This window comes from Camelus bactrianus, chromosome 8 (genome assembly GCF_048773025.1).
Source record: "Camelus bactrianus isolate YW-2024 breed Bactrian camel chromosome 8, ASM4877302v1, whole genome shotgun sequence".
In the NCBI taxonomy this organism is placed as follows: Eukaryota; Metazoa; Chordata; class Mammalia; order Artiodactyla; family Camelidae; genus Camelus; species Camelus bactrianus.
This window is the reverse complement of record NC_133546.1, coordinates 66197922-66216869: the sequence shown is the minus strand read 5'-3', so window position 1 is coordinate 66216869 and position 18948 is coordinate 66197922. Positions and strand designations below refer to the sequence as shown.

General features: G+C 38.0%; 1 protein-coding gene across 1 annotated transcript in view; it reads left to right on the top strand.

The window, feature by feature from the left end:
- The window catches only part of BCKDHB (branched chain keto acid dehydrogenase E1 subunit beta), a 195733-nt gene that overhangs the window by 27175 nt on the left and 149610 nt on the right, over positions 1-18948 (top strand). Inside the window, exons 4-6 of the mRNA XM_010972846.3 lie at positions 10989-11122; positions 11343-11498; positions 13885-13993. Coding sequence (XP_010971148.2) covers positions 10989-11122; positions 11343-11498; positions 13885-13993 — 399 coding nt within the window. The remainder of the gene's footprint in view (positions 1-10988; positions 11123-11342; positions 11499-13884; positions 13994-18948) is intronic.

The window sequence follows — 18948 nt, the reverse complement described above, 5'->3', positions numbered from 1 at the left end:
GCACGTGCACAGCTGTAGCAAGAGAGCATTTGTTCCCCAACCCTTCACCCTCACTCCTTGGGTATCTTTTAGTTATTTCTTTTGCTATTTTTTCAATTGCAGTGTAGTTGATGCACACTGTTATGTCGTTTCACTGTGTACTGCAGAGCGATTTGACATTTGCATGCATTATGAACTGAGCACCACGACATGTCCAGCGACCGTCTGTGCTCCTGGAATAGCTCTTGTGGACGGTTAGCAGTGGCTGGGCCTCCTGTGTGCAGCCCTACGCTGCCCAGTGGTGAACTTCGGATGGAGGTGTATGCTAGCCTCCTGCGGCGCCTCTTCGTGGTCTTGCTAATGGAACAAGGCTTTGGTTGATGGTTTAGAACTGCTGGTCCCAACCCTGTCACCGTGATGACCTTCCTTGCCTGCCCCGCCCTTCACCCCGGATGGAGAAAGTACTCGCTGTGGAGTGACTCACACTGCTGTTGACATCTAGCTGGGGTGGATTGGGGGTGAGCAGGGTGCGGTGCTGAGTGGGCTCCTCCAGCTGAATGTCCAGGGGTCTGGAAGCCTACTTTCGGTCCCCAGTATCTCTTAGTGCCAGCCCTCAGGGTTTCGCTGCTCCCACATGCCTCTCAACTAACGACACTGAAGTCCCCTGACTATGTTCATGTGTTTCTCAAACTTCTGTCTCTGTAGTGTTTCTCAAACCCTTTCTCCATTTTATTTTCATTACCACCATCCTGATGATACTTTACATTCTTATCATGCTTTACGGTTTATAAAGCGCTTATACAAGCCTTATCTTATATGACCCTGGTTGGTAGGTTCATTGTTTTTATCCTAATTTTATGAATGAAGAAACTGAAGCACAATCCAAGATCTCACAGCCGGAAAGTGGTAGAAACACATCTAAACCCACGTGTTCTGACCTGGAACCCCCACTTTTAACCACCACACTAACTAGTGTGTATACCCTGAACTTCCTACCTCGATCCCCTACTACTGTCTCTAATTCCTTATCTCCCTTGGTTCACGTCTCAGCTCTGAATTTGCACTTTATTTCCTGCCTCTGTGCGTTTGGTCGCACTGTTCCTTCTTCTCCCTCTGCCTATCGAAATTCTGCCCATTCTTCAGTGCCAAGTTCGTAAGACTTTATTTACATGATTCCTCCAAGCCTGAAAGAGTCTCTCCTTACCCTCTCCTCTAATAGCTTTTTATTTTTACATCACTTTCTTGTATCTTAGTTCTTTAAGTTTGTTGCATCTCCTTATTGCATTGTATGTTGTTTGAATGTTTACATGTTTAACATTGTTTAAATGGTATCTTACTTACCACTGTCATTTGTAGCATCCAACTATGGTGTCTTGTACATGGTCAAGGACATACTGGGCAAATATTTATTCCATTGGATAAAAACTCATTATAGCAAATAATATTTTTCACTGAGTCAGAGTTAAAGCCTCTGATGGTGTCAGGAGGGCTCAGGGCTTGATATTATCCCTCGCCACATTCAATAAGCTTAGAGGGGTATTCTTTTTGTTTGTTTATTTGTTTTTGGGGGGGTAGGTAATTAGATTTGTTTGCTTTCTTGTTTGTTTATTTGTTTGTTTATTTATTTATTTAATGGACGTACTGGGGATTGAACCCAGGACCTTGTGCATGTTAAGCACTCATTCTACCACTGAGCTATACCCTCCCCCTTAGAAAGATATTCTTGAGATATATCTTCAATTTGCCCCATCTCTTAGGATACAATTCATTTGTCAAAAGTAAGGTATCTTAAGTTGCAACAGATTGAGCATTTTGTTCATCTTAAAATTTCGTTCCAGTGTTTCATATTTTTAGTAGTTTCCAATCTGATAATTGCTAATAGTAACTGAATTTCTTAGCAAACAAAAGAAGATCCAACTTGAAAGTCTCGAAGTCATTTTTATTTTACCCTTTAAGATTTCTTTATAATTCGTTGAAAAGTGAAAAACAGAAACAAAAACAAAAGCAAAACTCTTTCAAGTTTATGCCCAACTTCAAGAGCATAGCAAGCAGGAAATGTTGAATTAAAAATTTTTTTTGACTAACTCTATCATATAAAGATCATTTGAACTGTGAAACTGATACAGTCAGTAAGAGATCCTCAGTTGCATCTGGAACTGACTTTCCCTGAAATTTCCCTTATATCAAATTGCTTACCTTTCTCTCCACCCTCTTTCCCATAAGATGGATAGTGGAAAAACCACTTGATGCTTTACTGTTGGTAACATCTTAGTTTTATGCACAAGTTTGGAGAGTTAATACTGCATTTTCAGGATAGAAACATGTAAACATTTATGCAGAGTAACAGTGCTGTATTGCAATGCAGTTAATTATTGAATCAGAGTCTGAAGCAGCCCTTTTAAAAGTTTTTTTTTTTAAGAAATGGTATGTAATGGTATAGGTTTAGCCTGAAGAGAAATAAATTATGAAGTAAGTATGGACATGTGGTCTGATTGTGTATTCTTTGATGTAGGTGATAGGACAATATTTCTTGAATAAATTCCTATTTTTCCCATTAGAAATAACAGTAGGACAAGCCTTTATTCTGGACCCAGGGGACAGCAGGGCAGATCTGATTGGATATCGCTGAGACCTGGAGCCTGGGCACTCAGCTGTGTTGAAGGAGCCAGAGAGATGTGTGAGTCCAGAGCTGACAAAGAATTGGAAGGGCGGGTGTCAGGGGCAAATGGAGGATTGGGGTATTATAGGTCAGAGCCTGCTCTGGAGCGAGGCTGCTCCAGGGATGGGTCTCCAGGAAGAGGATGGGTGACCAGTGTCTCATGGCCACAGAGATGAAGGTGTGACCCTCCCTGGGAATTGGACCTTGGCTTTTGGGACACACAGGCTACTTAGGTTCACAAGGAAAACTAATTTAAAACTAGTTACGGGTTGCAAAAAATGTCTAGGCACTGAAGATATTGAAATACTCAATTTTCTTGACCTACCAGGAAGTCATTGGTTGTCTCCTTAAACCCTGGTGGCTTCTTTTTCCTAATAGTTGTTTCTTCACACTCTGTTCGCTGTGTCTGGTCTACAGTTGTGGCCTCAGTGTTGTCACAGGGAACAAGGTTCACTGATGGACTCAGCTGGCTCACCTGTGATTCTTCGGCCAGAGAAGTCAACTGCTGGTTTTTTGATGTTTGGCATTATTTAGTGGACAATATCTTTAAAAGATCGTACACTGCCAGTGATGTAACACTTCTTACCCATGTTCCCTTTACAGAAGAAAAATTGTTAGAAAGTGGTGATATGACTTTATGTGTGATCCTCAACAGATGAGAAATTGGAGCCAGTTATTTAAAGGATCAGCCATCATATTGTACATGTTTTCATTGGCCCGGGGATCATGGAATTAAACAAAGATATTAGCCTAAGACTTAAGCAAAGGTAGCCAAATATAAGGAAATGGCATGCGTATGAATGCCTGTTGTTCTTTTCATATTTTTTCCATTAAAGGTTATTACAAGGTATTGAACATAGTTCCCCGTGTTACACAGAAAAAACTTTTTTAAAATCTATTTTTGTATATAGTGGCTAACATTTGTATAATTTATCCTTTTAAAATAAACATTTATTGAACACATTCAATAACTAATTCAGTCATTTATTGAGTACTAAGCACCAATACTATTCTTCCTTGTCATCTGTTGACCCCAGGCCAGTCCTCTTTGTTCCTAGCCTAGCTCACTGCCAGTCTCTCTCCAGCACTCCTGTTAGTATCCATGTGGATGATCTTCTTAATTTTTTATCCCTTTCTCTAGTGATCTTGTCCTCCATCCTACCTCAGCTTCTCACTCTTGCAGTCCTACCCCAGGTTTTGTCACTGTCAGTAACTGTGGTCCTTCCACAATCTCAGTATGAAGCACTCCCAGCTGTGACCTGCACCTTAAATCTCCCCAGCTCACTGCCTCAAGTACCTCCACTCCAACCATCCTTTGACTTTATTGATTCTTAAAATCCATGGATCCCACTACTCTGTCACTGAATCTTACTCCTCTGATGACCTTTCTTCCCATTAGACCCAGTTTAATTCCCCACCGTGATTTGCTTGGCAAATCCAAGTCTAGTTAAATCCATCTCTATCTAGATGACTATATACTTATACAATGGGATACTATCCAGCAATAAAAAGGAATAAAATAATGCCATTTACAGCAACATGGATAGACCTGGAGATTGTCAGTCTAAGTGAAGTAAGTCAGACAGAGAAAGAAAAATACCGTATGATACCACTTATTTGTGGAATTTGAAAAAAAAAAGGAAAAAAGAGGACACTAATGAACTCATCTACAAAACAGAAACAGACTTGCAGACATAGTAAACAATCTTATGGTTATAGGGGAAAAGGAGTGGGAAGGGATAAATTTGAGAGTTTGAGATCTGCAGATGATAACCTTTCTATATAAAAACAGATAAAAACAAATTTCTTCTGTATAGCACAGGGAACTATATTCAATATCTTGCAATAACCTTTAAAGAAAAGGAATATGAAAATGAATATATGCATATACATGCATGACTGGGACATTATGCTGTACAACAGAAACTGACATATTATAACTGACTGCATGTCAATTAAAAAAAAAATCCATCTCTGTCTAAATCCTAAATCCTGGGCTGAATGATACTGAAGCAAAACACATCCTCTGGCCAACTGATCCCACTTTAAGTTCAAGACTAGTGATCTGCAGGGCCCACGGGTGCTGCCTGCCATCCTGCTGCATGTTCCTGGTCCATCCACTCTTGTGTTTTCCTGGGTGACTGTTTCATACTCTCTCTTCTCTCAACACTGCCTCCCCATCCTTACTCTTAGCTGATGATCTAGTTTTGTATTTTACTAAGAAGGCAGATGCAACTGAGAGAGAACTTTGGCAAGCTCTCACCACTGCATGCATCCCTGTCCCAACATCCGTGTTGATACACTCCTGCACTGTGAGTGAATGTAGGGTTTCTGTCCACATCTCCACACTAGACCCCTTCGTCCTCTGTCACCTACTCAAACGCATGGTTCCAGTTGTTCTTCGTTCTTTCCATTTCACTAATTTTCTCAATCATCAATTCCCCTTCTCTATTGATTGTTCCTACCAGCCTGCAAATATCCTGTTATTTTTTTTCCATCTTAAAAAAAAATCCTTCTGTTGATTCCATATTCCTCTCCAGTTCATTGTTGTTCCTTTTCTCTTCTTTCCTTCACAGCAAAATTTCTCCAAATAATTGTCATTACTCATTGCCTCCAATTTCTCTTCTCCCATCCCTCTTGAATTAGGCGTTTGTTTTCCCCCTTCTGCTTCGCAGACCCTGTTATGTCAGGGTCACTAGTTAGGAAATCCTCAACCCTCATCTCACTTTCAGTTGGCATTTAATGTACTTGGGAATTTCTTCCAGTCCTATGGTTTTTTTGTTTGCTTGTTTTTTAATTGAAGTATATTGATTTACAATGTTGTGTTGATTTCTGGTGTACAGCATAGTGATTCAGTTCCACATATACATATATTCTTTTTCATTACAGGTTATTACAAGCCATTGAATACAGCTCCCTGTGCCATACAGTAGGACCGTGTTTATCTATTCTGTACATAGTTTGTATCTGCCAATCCCAAACTCCCAATTTATCACTCTCCTATGTTCCTCTTTGGTAATCATAAGTTTGTTTTCTATGTCTGTAGTTTGTTTTCTGGTTTGTAAATAAGTTCATTTGTGTCACTTTTTTGGATTCCACATATAAGTGATATTATATGGTATTTTTCATTCTCTTTCTGGCTTACTTCACTTAGTGTGACAATCTCCAGGTCCATTCATGTTGCTGCAGATGGCATTATTATATTCTTTTTTATGGCTGAGTAGTATTCCATTGTAGAAATATATCACATCTTCTTTATCCAGTCATTTGTCAATGGACATTTAAGCTGTTTCCATGTCTTGGCTGTTGTAAATAGTGCTGCTATGAACATTGTGGTGCACGTATCCTTTCAAATTTGAGTTCCCTCTGGATATATGCCCAGGAGTGGGATTGTTGGATCATGTGATAAGTCTATTTTTAGTTTTTTGAGGAATCTCCTTACTGTTTTCCATAATGGCTGCACCAAACTACATTCCCACCAACAGTGTAGGATGGTTCCCTTTTCTCCACACCCCAGTCCCATATTTTTTAATGTCACCTCCACACTGAAGACTTTCAGCTCATATATGCAGCAGTCTAATGACTAGCTTTACCTTAACATCTAAAGGCATCTTTACAGCCGAGCTCCTGGTCTCTCATCCCAACATGCTTCTTCATGGTTTTCCCATCGTTAATCAGTGGTAGCTCTCTCCTTAGGCTGCTCAGACCAGAAGCCTCTGAATCATCCTTAGTGTTTCTCTGACTCATTCTCCACATCCATTTCCTCAGTAAATCCTTCTGATGCTATCTTTAGACTATAGCTAGAGTCTCACACTTTTACTGTTCTGTATCATCATCTCTTACTGGGATTATTGCAGTATCCTGTAATTGGTCTTGCTGTGTCCGCATTTGCCTATTTACAGGCTGTTCACCAAACACCAGCCAGAGAGATCTTGCCAAAATGGAATTTGGAGGATGGCATGACTTTGCTCAGTGGCTTCCTGTCTCACTCACCAGCTTACTGACTCACTCGCTCTCACTGTGGAAGTCACAGTACTCACAGTGACCCGCCAGGCCCTGTCTGATCTGAGCCACGTGCCAGCCCATCCTTTTAACTCTTCAGCTTCATCGCTTACTGCTGTTTCTCTTTACTCCAGACCAGGCTCACTGGACTTGGACTTCTTGCCTTTCCTCTGATGTGCTAATAAACCTGTTCATACCCCAGGACTTTGCACTTGCTGGTCCCTCTGTTCAGAACATTTACACCCTGAATGCATGCACGATACATCTCCTCACTTCCTTTAAATGTCACCTCTCAGTGGTGCCTTCCTGATCTCCCTGTTTAAAACCACAGTAGTCCCACTTCCTCTCCCCCAATCACCTAGTCCCTGCTTTACTGTTCAGCACTTCTCATCATCTCACTCATTTTCTTGTTTTATTGTCTGTTTTCCCTGACCAGAATGTAAGTTCCATGAGGGTAGGAATTTTTTTTTTACATTTTTTTGTTGAGTTACAGTCATTTTACAATGTTGTGTCAAATTTCAGTGTAGAGCACAATTTTTCAGTTATACATGAACATACATATATTCATTGTCACATTTTTTTTTTTTTTGCTGTGAGCTACCACAAGATCTTGTATATGTTTCCCTGTGCTATACAGTATAATCTTGTTTATCTATTCTACGTTTTGAAATCCCAGTCTGTCCTTTCTCACCCCCCCATCCCCTTGGCAATCACAAGTTTGTATTCTGTGTCTATGAGTCTGTTTCTGTTTTGTATTTATGTTTTTTGTTTTTTTTTTTAAGATTCCACATATGAGCAATCTCATATGGTATTTTTCTTTCTCTTTCTGGCTTACTTCACTTAGAATGACATTCTCCGAGGACATCCATGTTGCTGCAAATGGCGTTATGTTGTTGGTTTTTATGGCTAAATAGTATTCCATTGTATAAATACACCACATCTTCTTTATCCAGTCATCTGTTGATGGACAGGAATTTTTTTTTTTTTTTTTTTTTTTAGTTTTGTTTGCTACTGTATCCTCTGCATCTAGAATACTGTCTATACAATATTAGGTACTTTATAAATGTAAGAGTAAGTGTGTTAGTTATTTTAGTCTTTCCAATACCATGATTAGTCTGTTACAATATGAAACTGAGCCTTGAGGGGGTTTAGTGATTTGTGGCGATAGCACTTAAACCCAGATCTGTCTTGACTCATGGTGCAGTCACTGCATGTATTAATTCACCCATTGGGAGACAAAGTGTATGAACTTTACGTTAGGTTAATTGCACTAGAAAGTAGAAGAAGTCATCAATACTGTGCATTTTATTTGTGCTCTTACCCTCAGCCATTACCTGTTTGGGAAAAAATAGAAACAGATTTTTAACATTTAGTTTGTAATGAAGCAGTTTCTGTTAGATCATAGAAACTTGTTGGAGAGAGTTGTTTAAACAGTTTCGTCAAACAAACCAAACAGGTTTTTGGAGTAAGAGTTCTGAGAAACTCAACTTTCTGCTTTCTAGCAGCAAAAAAGATTTTATCTACTGATGAAAAATAGCTGAATCGGGGAACTTGAAGCAGCAAGGACTAAATAGGAGCACCGCTCATCCGGTTAAGGTGCTTTGGCTGTTCCAGGGACGCAGATCTCACAGATGGCAGCTGGAATCTGTGTTCCTTTTCTACCAGTGAATTGTTCTTGGTCTAGTGGAATCATAGATTGTCAGCAATTATCAAGCTACTTGCAATCAAATAGCGAACTGGTGATGGATGGAGGTCACAATTTCAGAAGGTAGGTGCAGATCATGATGAGTATGACTCATGCTATAAGTTTCTGCAGCTGCTTTTTGAGTGCAAACGACAGGATGTGTCTAGTTGGCATCTCCCAGCACCTGCCCTGTTTGCGGTTCACAGTCAGAGGAATGATTGAGGAGAAAGTGAGTTCTGTGCACCGGGAAGAACCGGTATCCCTGGGCTATGGAAATGAAGCAGGAGACCCAGATCTGTCGGCCGAACTTTTGGTCCCCTGGCCAGACTGTGACCATTGCTTGTATCCATCCAGCTCCCTGAAATGAGAATTTTTCACGTAATACTGATACCAGCCTGGAGGTGGTGAAATTTCAAGTGAGAATTGAGTGTATGCTAATAAAGTATCCTGCGGTTTTAGTGGAAAGCGTAAGATGTTTGTCAAGCTCCTTTAATTTGAAGAGTCTCAGATTCCACGTCCTGGCTCCTCTTTAGTGAGCACTGCTGACGTCCCTACACAACCCTGTGAGTTCCAGCCATTGTCACCTGATGCAGGCACATGGGCCTGCTGAGAGTCTGAGCAGAGTGGATGCAAAGATTTTGGGGTGTCCCCATGTAGTGCCCCGTTTTGAGGGACTTAGTCTCTCAGTTTCCAGCCACCAGGAGCCCCAGACTCCATTTCCTGACACCTCAAGTCAACAGGACTGAGTATGTGCATCTGAGTTCTAGCTGTCCCATGTCACATGGCCTGGGGAGTCTCCCCAGGGCACAAGCCTGATAAAGGTCATGCCATCCTGAACTTCCTTTCTTTCAAGGGTCAAGTCCCCTGCAGTTCAGTCCTGCTTTTTGTTCTCCAGTGCCTTTTAACGGTCGTTTGTTATATTCTGTCCAGATTTATAATCATTAGATGTAGGACATTTAGTGTGGAAACAAAGCTGCCCTGCCATTACCGAACCTGGAACTTCAGTAAGTTGTGATACATAGTTTTTCATTATCATTCAGTTCAAAACACTTCCCAATTTCCATTATAATTTCTTCTCTGAGGCATGGGTTATTTACACATTTATTTAAAGGTTTTTTTTTCCCTAATATAAGGCTTTAAAATTTTTTTTTGAGGCATAAATGACATATTAGTTTCAGTTGTACAACATACTTTGATATTTGTATACTTTGTGAAGTGATCGCCACAATAAAGTCTAGTTAACATCTGTCACCTTACACAGTTAAATTTTTTTTCTTGTGATGAGGACTTTTAAGATCTGCTCTCTTAGCAACTTTCAGATATGCAATACAGTATTATTAACCATAGTCATGCTGAGTATTACATCTCAATGATTTATTTATTTTGTAACTGGAAGTTTGTAATTTTTGACCACCTTCACCCATTCCCCCCACCTCTACTCCTGGCAATGAGCAATCTGTTCTCTGTACCTAGGAACCTATATTTTTGTTTTTGTTTGTTTGTTTGATATTACACATATAAGTGCAATCACATGGTATTTGTCTTTCTCTGTCTGACTTTCTTCGCTTAGCATAATACCCATGTTCCATCCGTGTTGTTGCAAATGGCAAGATTTCATTCTTTGTTATGGCTGAGTAATATTCCACTCCATGTGTTTGTGTGTCTGTATATATATAGATTTTTAGCTATCTATATCTGTCACATCTTTTTCCATTCATCCACTGATGGACACTTAAGTTGTTTCCATATCTTGGCTATTTACTGTAAATAATGCTGCAGTGAACATGGCGGGCATATATATATTTAAAACTTTGTTATTGCTTTTTAGCTTAATTCTACCATGGCCTGAGAATATACTCTGTATAATTTTAATCCTTTGTAACTTGTTGATTGGCTTTACAGCCCAGTCTGTGGTCGATTACTGTCAGTGTTCTCGTTTACTTGAAAAGAATTTATATTCTTAGCTCTTGGGTACAGTGTCAGTTGGGTTATGTTTGTTAATCATGTTCAAATCTTCAATAGTTTTTACATTTTAAAATAAAAAGTGTGTTTTTTCTTTCAGTGAGACTGATATATGAAAATCTCCCTCTAGATTGGAAATTTTATTTATCCTTTTAATTCTGTGAATTTTTTCTATTTATTTGGAGCTTGTGTTATTAGATGAGTATAAATTTAGAATTATGTCCTCCTTATGAGTTGAATCCTTTAACATATGAATTTCCCCTCTTGTCTCTGGTAATGCCTTTTCCCTTAAAGTCTACTTTGTCTGCTATTAATGCAGTGACATCAACTTCTTTGGGTTAGGTTTCCCATTGTTTGTTTTTTCCTTTCTTTAACTTCCATTTATATTTATTGTTTGAGTATTAATTTGAGTATTGTTTGAGTATTAATTAATTAATTAATTTTCTTTTAAGTAATTGGGTTTTGCTTTCTTTTATCCCAGTGTGACAATTTTTCTTTTAATTAGAATGTTTCGATTACTTATATTTAATATAATTACTATGTTTGCATTTAAGCTGTCATACTATTTCTTATCTGTTTCATCCACATGTTCTATGCTTTTTTCCTCCACCTCACCATTATTAACTTAGTGAATTTTCAATTGTGTGGTGCATGACATTACTCTCATTTGTCATATTAAGATGACTTTCTTTTCTTTCGTAGGTAAAGATAGAGTTTTTAATACCCCATTGTGCGAACAAGGAATTGTTGGATTTGGAATTGGAATTGCAGTCACTGGGGCTACTGCCATTGCGGAAATTCAGTTTGCAGATTATATTTTCCCTGCTTTCGATCAGGTAAGAAGATTGTATTTGACTGTAATTGAGCATTTCTAAGGGAAGTCCATGAAGTATTGAAGTATTATCTCCACTCTCTCACCTCCTAGCTGGGGAATTTTTTGTTACCTTTGGGCTATTATGTTATGGGCATGTATTTAAAGATCTAATAAAATGGCTTAAGAAAATGGTTGGGAAAAATGACTCATGGTGACATGTCCCTTCTCTCTTTCCCCCTCAGATTGTTAATGAAGCTGCCAAGTACCGCTATCGCTCTGGGGACCTTTTTAATTGTGGAAGCCTCACCATCCGGTCCCCTTGGGGCTGTGTCGGCCACGGGGCTCTCTATCACTCTCAGAGTCCTGAAGCATTTTTTGCCCACTGCCCAGGCATCAAGGTATTCTCTGTGATGTGCTTTATTTGCTCTCGATTTGATGTTTCCGTTTTGGTTCCTTCTGTTAATATTAACTGATCTGCTTATCGAGAGAAAAGCAATCAGGATTTTTGGAATTTATGTGAACTTAATTGTTTTTAGGAAAGAGAGCTTATATTTCTTTTAGATCAAGTATCCAGTGCCCAGGTTTATAGAACAGTCTTCTTGAAGTGGCCTTGGCTTGACCTTGACATTAATTTCATAGACTTCAAAGAATAAGAGCTAGAACACAGTCGGTTTATCTTCCACCTCTTTCGAAGCTCTGTTTCTTTCTAATAGGGCTTTCTCACTCAACTGATTTTGGGGTAATTTTAAGAAATCTTCTGTTAGCAGATTTAGTCCATATTTACCTGAAAGTCAGAGGGATAAGACTTTTGCTTTTAGTCTGTTTCTTCTTAAATAGAGTAACAGAAGACTTTGTTGCCTAGATGTGTTTTCCAGTCTAGGATAAGGTCATAGTTGTTCAAACAGTTAATTTTGAAGCCTCTTTTGTAGCCTTCTGCAATAATCTTAGGTCTTCCACAATAGCTCTTGGGTCTTTTGATTTTATATATATTTTTGTATGTATGTATGTATGCATGTATTTATTTATTTATTTGCTTATTTTATGTCTTAATTTTTTACATTACCTTCTTTCCTATCTTCTGAAACACCTTCCAGGGAATCATTATAGAAACTCATCGATGTGTCCACCTAGGGCAGTGTGTCTGTTTTTTGATAACATGAATCATTTGTGACTGAGTGTTTAAGTTTTATTTTATTTATTTATTTTTTTTACGAGACCCAAGTTGTAAAATTTCTTAGTTGAATAGAGTTTGCATAATTTTCCAGTGTAAGCTGGAAATGGTAGGTTGGGACAGAAACCACATTTGAGGCAATCATTATTTTTTTGCCTGAGCTGAAGATCAATTCACATTTACTGTTTATGGTGTTACCCAGTATTTTTAAAAGACGTTCTTTTCTCTCAGTCCCCTACCCTGTCCTCCCTGACCCTTTCTCTTTTATCTTACCCCAAGTGAGAATATATACATAGTACAAAAGATTGAAAATAAACACATGAAGAAGGCAGATGAAGAAAAACTAAAATAAGAGCATAAGATGAAGACAGTGTGTGTTATGAGGTGCCATGTGTTTAGCTGTCTGCTTTCAGAAAATAGTGAGATTTTTGCTATTTTATTTTTTAAATTAAAATCTTTCAGTAAGATGATATAAAAATGATTTTGAAAGCCAAGTATAGCTTGCTTCAAGGAATCTTACTTAAGTGTTTATGATAAATTCAGATTTATTTTATTTTATTATTTAAAAAAATATTTCATTGTCTATATTTTTCCCCCCTTCTTAACAGAGGTACTGGGGATTGAACCCAGGACCTTGTGCATGCTGAGCATGCCCTCTACCACTGAGCTGTGTCCCCACTCTCTCAGGTTTATCTTAATGATAACTCTTCCCATGGGACACTTATCTTTATGCAGTTACTTAACAATCTTTAAACTAGATACAAGTTTGTGATTGGAGGCAAAATGGTATAGAAGTTAAGAGCTTGGTCAGTTAGAACAGGTGGGAATCCCTGCTCTAGCAATCGGTGTAACCTTGGGAAAGTTACTTGATCCCTCTTTAAGTCTCAGTCTGTATTTCTAAATTGGGGAAAATAATAATCACCACCTCGTGGGGTTGCTATGAGCAGCGGAAGAACTAACCCACATAGTGGGCTTGGCCCCACTAACATGTGTTCTCCCTGCTGTTACTACCATCATCTTCCTCAGTATCAACCTCATTCTCAGGAAGGTCCTAGAGCCCTTTCCCCACCTGGAAGTGTTTTAAGTATCCACACTTTTCTTTTAGCTTTTCAGTAACTGGGAATTATAGTGCCTGGATCATAAAGTTCAGTGGATTATCCAGATTTTGCATGGGAAAGGAGGAGATTTTAGCATGTTAAAATTGGAGAAGAGAGTTGCATGCCTTTGGAGTATTCTACTGGAATATTAGTAGAAAAGATTTCTTTATAGGTAAATGCAGGAAGATATTGGGAACTTTACTCTGTTGTATTGATGAGTGCTTTTTGTGGATTCCTTTTATTGTTTATGTATATGCAAACCTAGCTCCTTGAGAGAAGAGCAGTATCTTAGTTACCAGAATATGGTGGGCATCTGGTAAAAATTTGTGGAACAAATGGGATTTTTTAGGGACAATATGTAAATTTTATAATAAACGATGATTGGTCTAAAAATACAAGCTTTCTATATTTAATTAGTAACAATTGGTTATTTAAATATCAAACCTTTTTATAAGTAAGATAACTGGGATACATTTTCACTGAAATTGTCTTTAAAACAAAAATCTGTTTTTGCAGGTGGTTGTACCCAGAAGCCCTTTCCAGGCCAAAGGACTTCTTTTGTCATGCATAGAGGATAAAAATCCTTGTATATTTTTTGAACCTAAAATACTTTACAGGGCAGCAGGTAAATGTTTCCTTTATTTTATATTTATGAAGATCTTTATACGTTTTGTTTTACGCAGTTCAAAATTATGTAACTTTTTTTTTTTCCCAGAAGCTTGTTTTATATTTTCCTTGTAGGAAAAAAAGAAATCTGATTACTTCTATATTTAGTTTGTCCTCAGCTGTATATTTTAAGTTAACCATAGGGAACATCCATCCTAGCTGTTTTATATTTTGATTGTGGAAACAGAAGCAATGTGAGCTGGTAGCAAGAAAATAGGGATTATATTTGACTCCATAACAGATGCTAGTAGATGTGGATTGAATGAAAAAGTGAATGAGCTCTTTGTCCTAAATAACATCAAATGCCCTTTTAGCAAAAGTGACCTTACAGGTCTTCATCTGAATTAGGACTCTTGGTAGTGAAGGGGACACTGTTAATGCTGTGACATCAGGTCTGTACTGAGGGGAGTGTCTAAGATAAACTGGAGTGTTTGGTCACCCTTCCCCTATTCTCAGAATCATAATTCTGTAAACCCTCATCTGTGACTGCCTCTTTATCAACTATAGTGGACATTTAAACATCAAACTGTTTATTCTGTCTAACGTGTATTTTGTTTTAAATTCAAGAAACATTGCTTTGGCAAATCATTCCTTTCCTTGAAGAGCTAAGCTTAAAAACATTTTGTTTTATTCTGATGTGAATTACTTACATTTACATACAAATGCACAGATATTAAGTATGCACTTTGATAGATCTGACAGTCCCATACATCCATGTAAACACTGCAAAATAAGATGTAGAAAACTTTCATCACTCCAGGAAGCTCTTTCCTGCCTCTTCTCTGCCAATCCATTCTCCCTACCCCAAAGTTAGCCACTTTTCTAATTGCTCTCACCATATATTAGATGCACATGCTTTGGGGCTACATAGAAACAAATCACATAGTACTATATATATTCTTCTGTGTTTGTCTTCTTTTGCTCAACCCATTGGCTTTGAAATTCATTCATGTTGTTACTTGTATCAGGAATTTATTCCTTTTTCATTGCTGAGTAGTATTTCCATTGTATGAATATACCACAGTTTATCCAGTCCTGTTGATGAGCAAATGTCCATTATTGTTTTCAGATTTTGTCTATTTTGTACAAGGCTGCTAGGGACAATCTTGCACAAGTATTTTTGTGAACATATTTTTTGAAGTGGGGGGAAATAAACATCTAGGAGTAGAACTGGTTTGTCACAGAGTGGATGTAGATCGTTACAAGAATCTACTGAAGAGTTTTTCAGAGTGGTTGTGTCATCTTACATTTCTGTTGGCGAATTTATCAGAGTTCTATTTATTCTTAAGTTAAGCATACTTTAAATTGAATTTCTATCTCTTTAAGAAACTATTGTTATCTATGTCCCTTATGGAATAAAAAAATAACAAAAGAATTTATAATCTTGAGGTGAATAGGAAAATATCAGTTTTTTAAAACTCTTTTTATTGAAGTGTAGTTGATTTACAATGTTAGTTTTAGGTGTACAGCAAAGTGATTCAGTTATACATATACATACACACACACACACATATATATATATATATATTCAGATTCTTTTCCATTATAGCTTATTACAAAAAATTGAATATAGTTCCCTGTGCTATACAGTAGGACCTTGTTGTTTATCTATTTTATATATAGTAGTGTGTATTTGTTACTCCCAAACTGCTTATCTATCCCTCTCCCATGTCCCCCCTGGTAACCACAGTTTGTTTTCTATGTCCTTGAGTCTATTTCTGGCTTGTAAATAAACTTTGTATCTTTTTTTAAATTTTAAATTCCACTTATAAACAACATCATATATTTGTCTTACTTACTTCACTTAATATGACAATCTCTAGGTCCATTCATGTCCTGCAAATGGCATTATTGCATTCTTTTTTATGGCTGAGTAGTATTCCATTGTATAAATACACCACAGCTTCTTTATCCAATCATCTATTGATGGACATTTAGGTTGTTTCCATGTCTTGGCTACTGTAAATAGTGCTGCTATGAACTTTGGAGTGCATATGTCTTTTTGAATTAGAGTTTTCTGTGGATATATGCCCAAGAATGGAAAATACCAATGTTAAAACTGAGTAGCTATTTGATTTCTAATTACTTGGATACCTTGTGAGTATTATATTTGTAAGACCAACCAATTAAAGCTAATCAATTAATAAAGGTGTTTTTTTTCAGTGTTTAATAAGAGACTGAGTAGGAAACATTTCAAAAAGTAGTACTTATTTTGCTGCAGATTTTGAAACCAAGACTGGTAAGGGAAATGTTTAATGTTACAGGATTCCAGCTAAGAGACTGAGCTGGAGATATTAGTTGTAGGTTTGGCCCTGGGATAGATTATGAAAGGCCCCGACGAGGCGGATCGAGGCTCAAAAGTTTTGCAGAAGTTTCCCTGTGATTGATTATGTGCCATTTCAGGGACTCTTAACTCTGAATCTTTTCTTGACCCCCAATGGCTCGATAAAGACTAAGAAAGCATCGTTCTTTCACAGCTAGAGGACTTGTCTGTAGAAGAAAGTAGGCTAGGAAGAGAGCTAGACAGCAAAGTCTTCATATGAGTGTTCTCTGGGTGGTTATCAAGGTTGATCCCTGGGCCAGCAGCAGAAGCCTTGTGGGAGCTTGTTAGGAATGCAGACTGTCCAGCCTCAGTTCAAGACCTACTGAATCAGCACCCCTGGGGACGGCCCAGCTCGCTGTGTCGTCACAGCCCTCCAGGTGCTTCTGACTCAGAGTAACTTTTGAGAACCAGTGCTTAATATCAATATTAAAGCAATAACTATCTCCATTTGTCTTTTTTAAAAATTCTTGGTTCTTATATAGAATTCAGGATGCTTTTAAGGGGGTAGGGTAGGTGCTTTTAAGGGGCTCAGTGGTAGAGTGTGCACCTAGCATGAACAAGGCCCTGGGTTCAATCTTCAGTACCTCCATTAAAGATAGATAGCTAGATAGATAAATAGATAGGTAGGTAGATAGGTAGGTAGGTAGGTAGGTAGATAGATAGATAGATAGATAAATAAAAAAACCCTCCCATGCCAAAAAAAAAATTTCAGGATGCTTTTAACGTTTAGTTTTCTTAGACTTGGCCTCTGGTTCAAATCCGTATCTTATAGCTGACCATATTTTGGTTTCTGCGTTTTTGAGGGGGATGAGGTCGGGGACTCTGAATATTCTGACACTGATTCTTTTATTGCTGCCTGTGTGGAGCCACTCTTTTCTGGCTCCATCTGTTAATCTCTCAGATCTACTTTGCACTGGTGGAGTAAACTCCACAGTTAAGTTTGTTTGGAATGATATAAAAAGGAATGGAGTATTTTGATTCAATAATCTGGAGTGCCTTGTGGAAGACATTTCTGTATTGACAGAGTCAAAAAGATAAAAGATGCTTTAGATTCAGCTTTAGATTCATTTAAAAGATCAAAGAGCGTGAAAATTCCTAAGTGGTAGTAATAGGAAGACTTGTATCTGTAACTAACTTAATAGATTGACTTCCCCTCACTACATTCATTCTTGAATTTCCAGTATACATTTGGGAATAGTTAAAACAGGTGACTAAAGATAGGAACCTTTACATTTGAATTTTTTTTAAGAGTTTATGCTGGAAAAGTTCATAGAGTAATAAATATAGGTGTGTATTATTATATTACAGATACTTTCCTGACAGTTACTTGTAAAAATGGGAGTTGATTGGGAGTTGTATTAATTACATAATAGCTCATTTATGCTAATTATCCAGTAATCCTAGCTAAATGGGACATGGTCAAGTATAAGTAAGGACACAAAAGCTAACTTTTGAGAAGTCTAAGGCAATGTTTCTAAAGTCCATGAATTTAAGTCCTCATTTTATTTGTGGAATGGTATCTTAAATACATGGATATATTCATGAATTATACAATTTCAAAAAGTTAGGCGAACAATGGAACCCATAATAAGACCTTAAGGAAGACAGAAGTTTATCTTTCTCTCACATAAGTGTCCTGGTTGGCAGTGTGGCATCTCCTCAGTCATCAAGGTACCAGGGCCCTCCTGTTTGATTTCTCTGCTGTCTTCAACGTGGTCCCACAAGGGTGCTGTACTCCCAACATCACATACACATTTTAGCCACCAGGAAGGGGAAAAGAAGGAGGAAAGGGAAAGGGAAGAAGGGGAAAGAGATTCTTTAAAGAATGACTTAAAAGGGGGAGAGGGTAGAGCTCAGTGGTAGAGCATATGCTTAGCATGCACGAGGTCCTGGGTTCAATCCCCAGTGCCTCTGTTTAAAAAATATATACATTTATATATAAATAAAAAACCTAATTACCACCCCCCCCAAAAGAATGACTTGACTGTTTCATTTAATCCTCACAACAACCTTACCCGAAATTCTGTCACTATCACTATTTTATCCATGAGGAACCTAAGGGTTAGAGAAGTTAGGCAACTTGCCCAAATCTGCACAAACAGGATTCAGACCCAGACAGTTTATCTCTAGACTCAGGCATTGGACGTATGTGGTAAATGGATCGTTCCATTTAATCTTCGTAAAAGCTCTGTGAGATGGTATTATCCTGAAACTGCAATGTAGAGAATTTAAGAAACTTACTCACAGAGGAACTAGTGACAGAGTTAGGTTTTAAACCAAGGTGTTCTGACCCCAAAGGCTGTCCTCCTTCTCACATTACTTACCCTACTTTATATTACCACTTAAACATTGTTGGGTGGAGGGCATAAATGAAACAAGTTGCTCCCTTGTCCTGGTTTCATGCCAAGAAATACGCTGTTTAAAAACATTTTCCCACAGAATTAAAATGACCTACGTTTTAATTGAATGGAAAAATATGCCATCAATAGCCATTCATTGAGGCTGTGTATCATTTATGGGCTGTATAGTCCAAGGTTTGAAGGTGTACCGACTGTGCTAACTTCTCCATTGGCATTGGGTTAATTTTCTTC